The sequence below is a fragment of the Sprattus sprattus genome (assembly GCF_963457725.1).
Source record: "Sprattus sprattus genome assembly, chromosome: 4".
Classification (NCBI taxonomy): Eukaryota; Metazoa; Chordata; class Actinopteri; order Clupeiformes; family Clupeidae; genus Sprattus; species Sprattus sprattus.
Window position 1 is genome coordinate 32,292,515 of NC_137923.1, and position 12,860 is coordinate 32,305,374.

At 46.0% G+C, this 12,860-nt stretch overlaps 1 protein-coding gene across 1 annotated transcript in view; it reads left to right on the top strand.

The window, feature by feature from the left end:
- Positions 1-12,860, top strand: part of frem3 (Fras1 related extracellular matrix 3) — a 33,939-nt gene that overhangs the window by 14,925 nt on the left and 6,154 nt on the right. The window contains exons 3-16 of the mRNA XM_080837220.1: positions 3,089-3,235; positions 4,201-4,431; positions 4,532-4,657; positions 4,908-5,159; positions 8,018-8,167; positions 8,404-8,613; positions 9,078-9,275; positions 9,458-9,622; positions 9,921-10,103; positions 10,614-10,744; positions 11,482-11,640; positions 11,854-12,157; positions 12,369-12,500; positions 12,719-12,860. The exon at positions 12,719-12,860 is cut by the window's right edge and continues 190 nt beyond it. Coding sequence (XP_080693346.1) covers positions 3,089-3,235; positions 4,201-4,431; positions 4,532-4,657; positions 4,908-5,159; positions 8,018-8,167; positions 8,404-8,613; positions 9,078-9,275; positions 9,458-9,622; positions 9,921-10,103; positions 10,614-10,744; positions 11,482-11,640; positions 11,854-12,157; positions 12,369-12,500; positions 12,719-12,860 — 2,530 coding nt within the window. The remainder of the gene's footprint in view (positions 1-3,088; positions 3,236-4,200; positions 4,432-4,531; positions 4,658-4,907; positions 5,160-8,017; positions 8,168-8,403; positions 8,614-9,077; positions 9,276-9,457; positions 9,623-9,920; positions 10,104-10,613; positions 10,745-11,481; positions 11,641-11,853; positions 12,158-12,368; positions 12,501-12,718) is intronic.

Genomic DNA, 12,860 nt, shown 5'->3' on the forward strand with positions numbered 1-12,860 from the left:
TGTGTCAGGAATGAAGGGAGAGGGAAAGGGAGGGAGTGGGTGACTTTTCACCTTCGCGACTATCCTGTTGAAGCCATCGATACGGTCTTTAGGTGAAGAGATGATGTCAATGACCATAAATGACAGTAGTCAGGAATTTGTACGGTGGCCCTGAGAGTTCAACACACTCAACTTCAGAAAACACATGCAAATAGACAAAACAGGTCACGTCGTCAAGTTAATTTGCTGTGTTTTGTCTAGTGGCATGTGTTTTCTTAAGTTGCAGTGCGTTGAGCTCTCTGTAGCATTGCCCATCTGAGAGGGGATGTAACAGTGATGTGACCCTTTATTGCATTAATGAAAGTTTGATTGACTGTGGTGTGTACGGCGGCGACACACGCTGTATGTGAGGAATGCTGTCTCTCACCCAGGCAGATCAGGTCAACATTAGGGAGTGAAGAGGGACACGGGATCCTCAGCTTTACTTTTTGAAATCAGCATCAGCTATCCCAAGCTGTTTATCACACCTCCTCAGCCAGGTCAGCCAGTCCAGATGCATAAAGCATGTCAAGGAGAGACTCAATTCACATTACAACTTACACTTTACCATTTTACAAGTCTTTGGACTCATGTCTTTTAAGATAAAATAACCCACTTAGTAGATTTAATACATCACCGGATACTGCTAATATCTCAATTTTTACATATTGCTAATAGTAATTTCTAAAAAATGGCATCAAACTTCTACAATCCTGAGAGCAAAAGATGCTTCCCCTCATTCCTGCTTCATACCCTGGTTAGATATTACATGGTCTCTCTGCTGGCAAGCAGATGACAGGCAAGAGTCAGAGCTGTGTGTCTCATGTGTTTTGGCCATATTATACACACATACCCCAATCACATACACTGGGCAGACTGCCTGGAAGCACTAGCTCTGTCATCAAACAAGTACTTCTTCTTAGACAGTACTGTGTGTAGTCCTTGTAGGAATGCATACTGAATAAGAATTTAACATTTCATCCCTTAGTTTTTTATACAGAATTGAAAAGTTGTCTGTTCTTACTGACAACCGTCTATTGTGTTTACACCTACTACATACTAAATGCAAAACATTTGATATAAACAAGTTTATTTTGTAGGCCTCCCCTTGGCTACAGTACTGCTGTTGCTTCTCTTGAGTTTAACACGTCACTAAGGAACTTAGGGCTGTCGAAGGCAAATATGATAAATGCATCATATATTTTTAGCTGTGTTGGTTGGACACATGAGCTTGTTCAAAGTCAGTGTCTTTGAGCTGAGGCTCCTGTGTCACGAAAGGCTCTGGATTTCCTCTGAAGATCAGGCGATATGTCTCTGGGAGCCGGGGGTTAGGCAGCGGTACGGGGGAGGAGGTTTGGGAGATTAGAGAAGGGTAGCACTAAAGACGTTTTTTTAGTACGTTATCATGCCAGCAAGTTTGGCCTGTGGCATTTTGTGTGACCATTTAGCAAAGATCAACATATTTCCATGTATTCCTTAGATCAGTGGTCACCAACATTTTTAGGCCCAAGATCACCGACCTCTGCCTTGGTGACAGGCAAGATCTACCTATTGAGGCGTTGAGCGAAAAAGACTGTCCAGACTCCAGACTGTACTTACAACTTAACTTTTTATTTGGCCTAATTGTAATTGAATGAAATCAAACACTTTGGTCCAGCTTTCAAGATATCTCCCCCAAATGTTCTACATTTGGTCGGCATTCAGACTCATTTTTTCTTTGTGCCAAGCTGGGATACACACACACACACACACACACACACACACACACACACACACACACACACACACACACACACACACACACCCCACACACCCCACACACCCCACCGTGACCTCCACAACCTCCTCAGCCCCCTACCCACTGAGCCAGGTGTATGTTCCTACACACGCTGAAAAAAGGTGAGGATTAAGGTCAGCTAAGTCTCGACACAGGACCCCCAAGGGAATGACCAAGAGAGGCTTAACAGCTTTCTTTTCAGGGATAATATAAGTCATGGGACAAGATGGTTTAAGGGCATGGCAGGGATGGGTGCTCAGTTGAAAGTGTCCCTAGGCAGCTGCTCGGCCCCCGCTGAATAACCATGCCAGACTATTATTACGTCCTCAGACCTCAGGAAGTCATCCTCACATATGTACAGGGCCCTGTGTGAAACCATGTGCAGGTCTCCTTGGTCTTTTTAATTCAATGTTTTAATTCAATTAAATTCAATTGTATTTATAAAGCGCCATAACAATACAATTTTTTTTTGAGTGGCAGTTTTCCAGGTTGATAAGAATGTCATTTATTATATAGAAAGTGTATCCACTTCTACCATAATGTTCTGTCTGTCTGACTATGTGACTGTGGACAGGTAAGGTCAGTCTGGTCACCTTGCCTCCCCTCTCAGTCTGTCACGGCTGATAATCACAGTGGGAACTGAGGACTTAATGGCCTCCTATTGTTCTGTGGCCTGCAACCACCTCTGGTCTATCTGGGCTCGTGAACACTAACCTTACAGACTGGACCTCCATCCATCCTCCATCCAGAGAGAGAGGGAGAGAGAGAGAGAGAGAGAGAGAGAGATAGAGAGAGAGAGAGAGATACAGAGAGAGAGAGAAAAAGTGTGGGGGTGGGAACTTTCCAGTGAGGTAAAACACAGCCTTTTCAAAATGATATCGGACCCCAACAGTGGCACCTGCACCCTATCCCCCATTAAGCAGTGACCCCTTGAACCGGTCCCTCTCTTTGAGGCATGCCTGAACTCGTTAGCCCCACTCAGGGGTCAGGGTTTGTGCATGATTACATTTTTGTGGAGGAAATCAGATAAAAGCACAGACTGAAGACAGGAAGAACGAGGAGGAAATGAGAGGCCAAGACTCACAGTGCGCTGTTTGAGGGGTTTTAACTGGGAGTTCACTGAGACAGATCAAGTTGCTCTTCTGTTTTTGTTGGCTTTGTAGGGGATTCCCTTCTCCTTCTGTTTCTCTGGAGCTCACTCTAACTAAAGTCACCTATTGTCCAAGGAGTGTTTGTTTGAAGACCTGCTTTGCCAGTCGAGCTCAAGTCACTGTGTTTCCCTTGTGTCAATAGGGGGCAACAAGTTGAAGCCTCAGCCATTCAGGCTGAACTGGGCCTGGATCTCGCTGGAGAGAGAGTACTACTTGGTGGACGAGGATGCCAAGGTTCTGGAAGTGACCCTCAAGCGGAGAGGATACCTGGGAGAAACCTCATTTGTCAGTAAGTTTGCCGCCTATGATAACCTGTAATAATACTGACTCAATGAACTTGAATGTGTGTCAAACAATTTGATAATAGAGTAGTGTGGCCGCTCTGGGTGTCCACCTGTGTCCTTAACACTGCCATTAGTGTGTCCACTCTAAGTGTCCAACTGTGTCCTTAACACTGCCATTAGTGTGTCCACTCTAAGTGTCCACCTGTGTCCTTAACACTGCCATTAGTGTGTCCACTCTGAGTGTCCACCTGTGTCCTTAACACTGCCATTAGTGTGGACCTCTGAGTGTCCAACTCTGTCCTTAACACTGCCATTAGTGTGTCCACTCTGGGTGACCACTTCTGCCCTTAACACTGCCATTAGTGTGTCCACTGTGGGTGACCACTTCTGCCCTTACCACTGCCATTAGTGTGGACCTCTGAGTGTCCAACTCTGTCCTTAACACTGCCATTAGTGTGTCCACTGTGGGTGACCACTTCTGCCCTTAACACTGCCATTAGTGTGGACCTCTGAGTGTCCAACTGTGTCCTTAACACTGCCATTAGTATGTCCACTCTGAGTGTCCACCTGTGTCCTTAACACTGCCATTAGTGTGGCCGCTCTGGCCAAAGTGCCATGGAGTCAGTCTGTCTGAGGTGCTTCACTTGAATCAAAGGGACTCATAAGGAGTCCTTTCTTTACTATCAGCATGTCCGAGTCATCTCCCGTTTCCTGTCTGGGAGAGAATGACTGTGATTGATTTAGGGAGTGGATAGGGGTCAGAGGTCGGACACACACCACATTTGAAAAGCTGACTTTGACATTCAATAGCCCCTCTGGAGCTAAATGGAAGCCAGCAGTAAACTTGAATTTATGTGGTCAAGGAGTATTTTCTAACCCCATCGCTGTTAAAAATTATAATTACTATCCCCTAAATAGGCCCTTTTTATACAATATTTATAGATGACTTTATTTACTTTCTAATTTCCAGGCATTGACACAAAGGATGGCACAGCAGTGAAGGACAAGGACTTCAGGGGCAAGTCACAGAAGCAGGTCCAGTTTAACCCAGGTCAGACCCTGGCCACATGGCGAGTCAAGATCTTCACCGACCAGGAGTTTGAGACGTCAGAGGCCTTTGAGATCCAGCTCTCAGAGCCAGTGATGGCTGTGCTTGAGTACCCAAATACAGCCACTGTGGAGATTGTGGACCCTGGCGATGGTAAGACTGAGAACAAACAAAAGATAAATGACCAAAGACCAATACTGCTGATTAAGTTAACGTTGAGCTCCACACATGCGTGTGTCCCTCTCCCTCCCAGAGTCCACTGTGGTTATCCCCGAGGCCGAGTACCACATAGAGGAGGACATCGGGGAGCTTCTGGTCCCTGTGCGCCGTACTGGAGACATCAGTCAGGAACTCATGGTGATCTGCTACACCCAGCAAGGTCAGGCCTCCTCTTCCTCCTCCTTCTACTACTTTTATTATTATTTTTATTATTATTATTATTATTTTTAACAATATTATACATTCACAACATTGGAATTACTGGCAACTCTCAATAGGCATGACATTCAGGGTGTCTTTCATGACATGTATCAATGCATGTTGACTTGATGATGTATCTGTCCTCTTTGCTGAACTGTTAAGTTTTATACATTTATTGTAATGTCATGAAATTCCACATTTTAATTCAGGCAGCGCCACAGGCACCATCCCCAGCTCCGTCCTGTCTTACTCCGATTACATCACTCGTCCTGAGGACCACACGAGTGTTCTGCGCTTTGACAAGGACGAACGTGAGAAGCCCTGTCGCATCATCATCATCGATGACTCTCTCTATGAGGAAGAAGAGAGCTTCAACGTCTCGCTGAGCATGCCCATGGGAGGCCAAGTGGGCACCAACTTCCCTAGTGCCCGTGTGGTCATCCTGGCAGACCATGATGACGGTGAGTGCCAGGCCCATGCCAGCGGGGCACGTCACCGAGTCCCTTGTCGGTTATCAATTCACATTTACCCTGCATGCTTCAGTGCACTCCTGGATGCTTGTTCACTGAAATTAACTTCTGTACAGTACTACTGCACTGTAAACTACTCCACAATGAAATATCCTACCTCCTTGGTTTTAGGTCATAACTGTAGTTTATATATAAATATTTATATTACACACATTCTAAAACTCTCAAATTTAGGCCAGCCGGTTTGAAGGAAGAGAAGAAGAAAGATAGAGATGAAAAGAGCACCTGAGAGAGAGAGATGAGACACTCTCTGGAGACGATCTTCTTATTTTAGCACCATGGGTTGATTCATTTTTACACAGTTGGCTATGTGCTGTCCTTACGGCTGAACCTATGCTTGGACATGTTCGTACACCTGCATATCCAACCACAGGAATCCTTCATTATTCTTAAACCGTGCGGCTCCCCTTTTGCTAGCCAGTTTTATTGACAGCCCAACTCCCATAAATAGAGTACCAACTGTCCAGCTAACATCAAAGCTGCGCACGGGAGAGAACAATAACTGTCATACCATCTTTACACTGGATAAATAGCGTCTCCAAGGCAAACTCTCCCACTCCAACTGCTGAATAAAAGCACCTTTGATGAGAGTGGTGAAGCCCAGCCTGAGTCCTGAGAAGAGAGACAAGAGACTAATGAGGACGAGGAGCGGTGCCAACCTGAGGGGTTGGGGGTAGACAATGAGAGAGTGAGAGAGACAAAGATAAAGAGGTTTGTGGAAGACAAAACCAACGCAGATAGCGGGTCAATTTGCTGGCATCAAACCCCTGACTCAGTTACAAAAGTGTCTGTATTCCTAAAACATGTCTGCACAGATAAACTAGTTTACATTAGCATTGAACTATGTTCAGTCAGATTGAATTACTTTGGCTTTCATTAACTGGAAACAGTGTAACAGTCTTACATTTTTTAGTGGGTAACCCTGGACAACAGTACGTTATTGTGCTAAGCCACATGTGGATGGGAGGCAGGTGTAGCCGTGACTGTGGTATTTGAGTATTAAGAGAAAATAAATGGGGCAGCTGCATATCTTTGATGGTGTGTGTGGCAGACAGTCTGCCAGGTTTCCAGTGTAATCCCCGACATGCCCCTTCATGGCCTAAGTTAACACTAAAAGGTCTATATCCCTCGTCTGGGATATTTTTTTTTTTGAGTTTTCGTCTTAGAGACATAAAAAGAACAACCACGGAAACATTGAACCATTTTCTAATATTATTGCTGAGGTCTTCTAGAATAGAATCATATATTCCATTTGTGCATCAATGTTTTTAGTTAAGCAAAATGTACAAAAACATCAAGGCATGTCAGACCACTTAGAAAAGTCTAAAAGGCCTTGGACCTTAGAGTGTTAAAGGCCATGTCCTTTCAGCCCCCTGCAAGACAAAAGCAACAGCTCCTCCTTTCGTTTTGTCTGTATTTGGGTTTTGTCGTCCGCTCTTCTTTCTTGTTCCTCCCACCGTTACCCTTTTTTTTATCTTGTGGCCTTGACTATCAGACGCAGGGTAGAAACATGTTTGCTGTGCTGTGTGTGTGTGTGTGTGTGTGTGTGTGTGTGTGTGTGTGTGTGTGAGAGAGAGAGGGAGAGAGAGGCCCATTAAAAGGTCAGACATTCAATAAGATCCTAAATGATTTCCAGTGCATTGCTTTAGGGTGGTCTCAGTTCCCATAATGTGCCTTGTTCTTCCATTTACAGACACAGAACAGATATTCTCACTGCTAAGGATGTTCACACCAAGACATGCACACACACATGAGTACATGCACACACCTGAGTACATGCACACACACACACACACACACACACACACACACACACACACACACACACACATGGGCATATAATTCAAGTCATATAGGACAAAAGACAAGAGATCCTTTTTCACAGACGTATAATACAGCTTTTTGTGCCAAGACTTCATGGTGGTCTACAAGTGCTAAGTGCCAAAGACTTTTTGTTTTTGTATGTATGTGTGTAGCTTGGACCATGGCCAATATGAAGTCCCTATTGTTGTAGGACTTCAGTCTCTCTCTCTCTCTCTCTCTCTCTCTCTCTCTCTCTCTCTCTCTCTCTCTCTCTCTCTTTTCTCTCTCTTTATCTCTTCAGCTCTCTCTTTGAGAGTGCATGTGCATGTGAGTGTGTGTGAGTGTGTGTGTGTGTGTGTGTACATTTGTGTTAGTGGCTCTGACCCATAACAAGTTTAAGGGCAGCAGCACATCAACAGCTCCCTTATGAGGAACTGAGTCCAGGTCAGCAGTCAGCTCCAACTTCTCATCAGTTCTATAATGAGAACCAACAGACCCATTAGTCTGTGTGTGTGTGTGTGTGTGTGTGTGTGCGCGCATGCGTGTGTGTGTGTGTGTGTGTGTGTGTGTGTGTGTGTGTGCGCGCACGCGCGTGTGTGTGTGTGTGTGTGTGTGTGTGTGTGTGTGTGTGTGTGTGTGTGTGTGTGTGTGTGTGGTATGTGTGCTTGAGACAATGTGTGCATAAAAGACAGTAGTAACAAAGACCATAAGAGTGAGAAAAGGTGCAGTAAGGAGAGTGTTTCTCTCCTGTGTTTGTCATGTATGTAGGTACTGTGGTAAGATAGTAAGACATATGGATCTATCTTATGTCTGGTATCACCTGGTAAGGTTCTCAGATGAACACACACACACACGTAAGGGTTCATTTACTGTTTTTTCTGAATAAAGGGCATTTTCTCAATAGGATCCTAACTGAATAAGATGCTATATCCCCCAGCGTCTGACACTCTGTGCTCTCCCCCCTGTCCCCTCTCTCTCTCCCTCAGAACCGTCCCTGTACTTTGGAGAGCTGGAGTACTCTGTGGATGAGAGCGCAGGTTATGTGGAGGTGCGAGTATGGAGGACAGGCACAGACCTCTCCAAAACAGCCACCGTGACCGTCCGCTCCCGCAAGAGTGAACCCGTCTCTGCCGAAGGTGAGACAGGAAGCATTTTGCACTCCCTTCATTATCACATGTGTCACAACTTACAAAATATTAAATTATAAAAATTATGTTCGATGTTAAATATGTATTTTCTCTTGCTTTTATACTCAAGTTTTACATGACTGTGAGATAAAATGCAAAAGATAAAAGGTAACAGTTGGTGTTTGTTCTTTCATTCTCCTGCCCAACCACCCCCATTCATTTCTCCCTGTCCACACTCCATGCAGCCGGGCTTGACTACGTTGGCATCAGCCGTAACCTGGACTTTGCCCCTGGCGTGACAATGCAGACCCTGAGGGTGACCATTCTAGATGACCTGGGCCAGCCGCAGCTGGAGGGGCCCGAGACCTTTGACCTGGTGCTGCGCATGCCCATGAACGCTGTGCTGGGAGAGCCCAGCAAGACCACCATCACCATCAACGACACTGTTACTGATGGTGAGAGAGTGCACACTCAGACACACACACAGACACACACACACACACACACGCATGCACGCACACGCACACACACTCACACACACACACACGCACACACACACACACACGCATGCACGCACACGCACACGCACACGCACACGCACACGCACACGCACACGCACACGCACACACACACACACTCACACACACACACACACACACACACGCACACACACACACATGCAGGCATGCACACACACACATGCACAAACATGAACACACACACACACACACACGCACACACACACATAGCACAACATAAAGCCACAGCAATGCTCAGCTTGTTACTATTAGTGGCAATACCCACGCACACACATCCCTAAACTCAATAATAGCACTCATAGGTGTGTGTGTGTGTGTGTGTGTGTGTGTGTGTGTGTGTGTGTGTGTGTGTGTGTGTGTGTGTGTGTGTGTGTGTGCAGTGCCAAAGGTGCAGTTTAAGGAGGGCGAGTACCATGTGGATGAGGCCGACGGTGTGGTCCGGGCCATACTGTACCGCAGCGGAGACATCAGTCTGCGCTCCACCGTGCGCTGCTACACCCGCCAGGGCTCTGCTCAAGTCATGATGGATTACGAGGAGAGGCCCAACACCGACGCCTCAGTCATCACCTTCCTGCCAGGTCTCGACTCACTAACTATTCTGTGGGATTATATGCACAAATAAATATTCAATCATCTATCCGGATACTTGTAAATCCATTAATTACAATAATGTCCCCTGTATTCATGAGTATGTTACTTCAGAATTCCATATTTTCAGCTCCCAACTGTATGTGTGTGTGCATGTGTGTTTGTGGTTTAGGTGAAAGTGAAAAACCATGTATTGTGAACCTGGTGGATGACTCAGTCCATGAGGAGGATGAGGAGTTCCGCATGGTGCTGGGAACGCCGAAGAGCAAATCACCCTACGGAGCCACTGTGGGCGAACAGAAGGAAGCACTGGTCACCGTCACTGACAACAAAGACAGTAAGCAGCTCCCCCATACCTTCATCATACCATACCACACACATAGGGACCCATACACACGCAGAGAGAAAGGACTACATCAAACTTGTTGCAATTAGTTTGTCATGATTATGAAATGTTGACAAGGTACACAAATGAGTTCAATAATTATACTTACACGGTCTGAAAATGCATTTGTATATATTGTTGTGACCAGATTATGAGTATTACATAATATAATGAAATAATAATGATAATGAGATAATAATGAGATAATGAAATGTGTGTGTGTGTGTGTGTGTGTGTTTGTTCTCCTCAGAACCTATCATTAAGTTCTCAGAGCTGAAGTACAGTGTGAGGGAACCGCAGGTGGTTGGGGAGATTGCTGTGGTGAAGGTCCCCGTGCTGCGTCTGGGTGACACGTCCAAAGTGTCTGTTGTGAGAGTACACACTAAAGACGGCTCTGCCACCTCAGGAGAGGACTACAACCCGCTCTCAGAAGGTGGTTAGCCCACAGTACACACTCTAACATGCAGACACACTCTAACATGCAGACGCACTCAAACATGCAGACACACTCAAACACGCAGACACACTCAAACATGCAGACGCACTCAAACACGCAGACGCACTCAAACATGAGACACACTCTAACATGCAGACACACTCTAACATGCAGACGCACTCGAACATGCCGACACACTCAAACATGCAGACACACTCAAACATGAAGACACACAGAAAAAAACATGCATACACACTCAAACATGAAGTAACACAGAAAAAACATGCATTTGCGCACCTGCGTTTGATTATTGTATGTGTTTTGAATATGAACAATTTATATGGTTGTAGTTTATTTGTATTGTACTGTGTTTGTGTTTCTGAGTGTGTTTGTTTAATTGCATCTATATTTGTGTGTGTGTGTGTGTGTGTGTGTGTGTGTGTGTGTGTGTGTGTGTGTGTTTGTGTGTGTGTGTGTGTGTGTGTGTGTGTGTGTGTGTGTGTGCAGATGTGGAGTTTAAGGAGGGAGAACAGGAGCATGTGGTGGAGATTGAGGTTCTCTATGATGGAAAGAGGGAGATTCGAGAGGCCTTTACTATCCACATGAAACCCGATGAATACATGATAGCTGAGACACAGGTCAGTGGACATACACATCCATGTTGACTCATACACATACAAACCCCCACACACACCACCGCCATAGATTCTCATCCCAGAATAAGCCACAGCTTTTTGTTAGGATAGTTCACACCAATACTAAAGGAAATGCACACATGCACCCATGCACTGTTATTTCAATTTTACAACCAACTTCAAGGTAGGTCAAGGTAACAGACACATAAACACAAATGCCTGCACACACACACAAACACGCAAACACACACACACACACACCCACACACAAACATAGACACACACACACACACACACACACACAAACACACTCACACGCACACACACTCGCCTGCTAGCTGAAATAGCCAGCAGGCAGCTGCCACTGTCAGCGAGCCCCAGCACTGTAGCCAAAAATGGCACCCAGCGCCTCTCAGCCGGCCCTGTGTGTGTGCGAGTGTGAATGCCTCCCCATGGACACACTGACCCAAAACATATAGGATTGCTGCTTACAGGCCCCAAGGAGTTCCTTATGTAAACCATGGTTTGTAATCATAAGAACAGTCTTGGTGCGCAAAACCTAATTGGGTTTATACATAAGTGATTAAATGATAGAGATACTTAGGTGTAGGATGTTCTTACACTTGGTCTGAGATGCAATACAGCGAGAAAAATTTAAAAAGTCTTGAGTCTTGAGACCATCATACATCCAAGCTGGATGCAAAACGATTTCATTGCAGCGATATTCTCTCTCTTTCCAGATGAACAAAGCTATTGTTTACATTGAGGAGATGGACAGTGTTGCAGATGTCACCTTCCCAGCAGTACCTCAGGTTGTTTCCCTGCTGACGTATGATGACGCAGGACATGTCAAGGTCCACCCACATCCTCCCAATGGATACCCGGTCGTATGCGTCACGGTAAGTTGACCAGGACAGTAATGGAACAAGCTCCTGTAAGATGTCAACATATAATACTGTCCCAAATGGTTATAATATCTGTCTACATGTAACTATTATATTATTATATTATATCCGGATTTCAAAATGTTTTTCATCATCATCATATTAAATTGTCTTATGTCCACACCCACATATTTACCCACAAAATGCATTGTTCTGTGTTTCCATCAGGCCTGCAACCCCAAATACTCGGACTTTGATAAGACAGGCTCCATCTGCACATTGGAGAACATAAACGACACACTGACCCAGTACCGCTGGCTTGTGAGCGCCCCCACCGGGTCCGACGGCGTCACCAGCCCCATGCGAGAGGTGGACACAAACACCTTCTTCACCAACACCAAGTCCATCACTCTGGACTCCATCTACTTCCAGGCTGGCTCGCGGGTCCAGTGTGCCGCCCGGGCGTACAACATTAAAGGAGAGGCCGGCCTGGAGCTCAGCTCATCCATCTCCATCGTCAGCCGTGAAGACGGTAAGACACGGGCCAGTGCCAGGCGTGCCAGCAGGGTGGCAGCACTGGGGCCTGAAGTGTGAAGAGGGTGCTGGGTTATGGGTCTTGTCTCTAACCTGTTGTTAAATCAGGAAGGATTTTGAAGAATGTAACTCACTTTTACGATTATGAAGCAGCACTCAATTTAGTTGTGACTGGCACAGGTTGACTGGAACCCCTCTTCTTCCTTCAGGTATGTGCCAGCCTCGTATCCCTGGTACTGTGGGTGCCGAACCGTTCTCCACCAAGATCCGTTACACAGGACCAGACGACCCTGACTACCCAAACCTGATCAAGCTGACTGTCACCATGCCCCACATGGATGGTGAGTCTGAGGACTGAGGACAGTGCTGTGTTCACAGCAGGCCAGTTGTTAGAGCATCTTCTAAAGACAGCCTACTGTCACATTCAAAGTAAAAGCCATTTCATTGTCCAGTGCTTATTTAGTTATGTTTGAGTGTACTTCTGAGCTGTCCTGTGCTGATGCAGTTATGTTGAGTGTTCTTCTGAGCTGTCCTGTGCACCCTGTGATTATTCCTTCAGGCATGATGCCAGTCATCTCCACACGGCCCCTCTCCAACTTCGAGCTGACGCTGAGCCCTGACGGCACCCGTGTGGGGAACCACCGCTGCTCCAACCTTCTGGACTTCAACGAGATCCAGACGGGCCACGGCTTCATCACCGA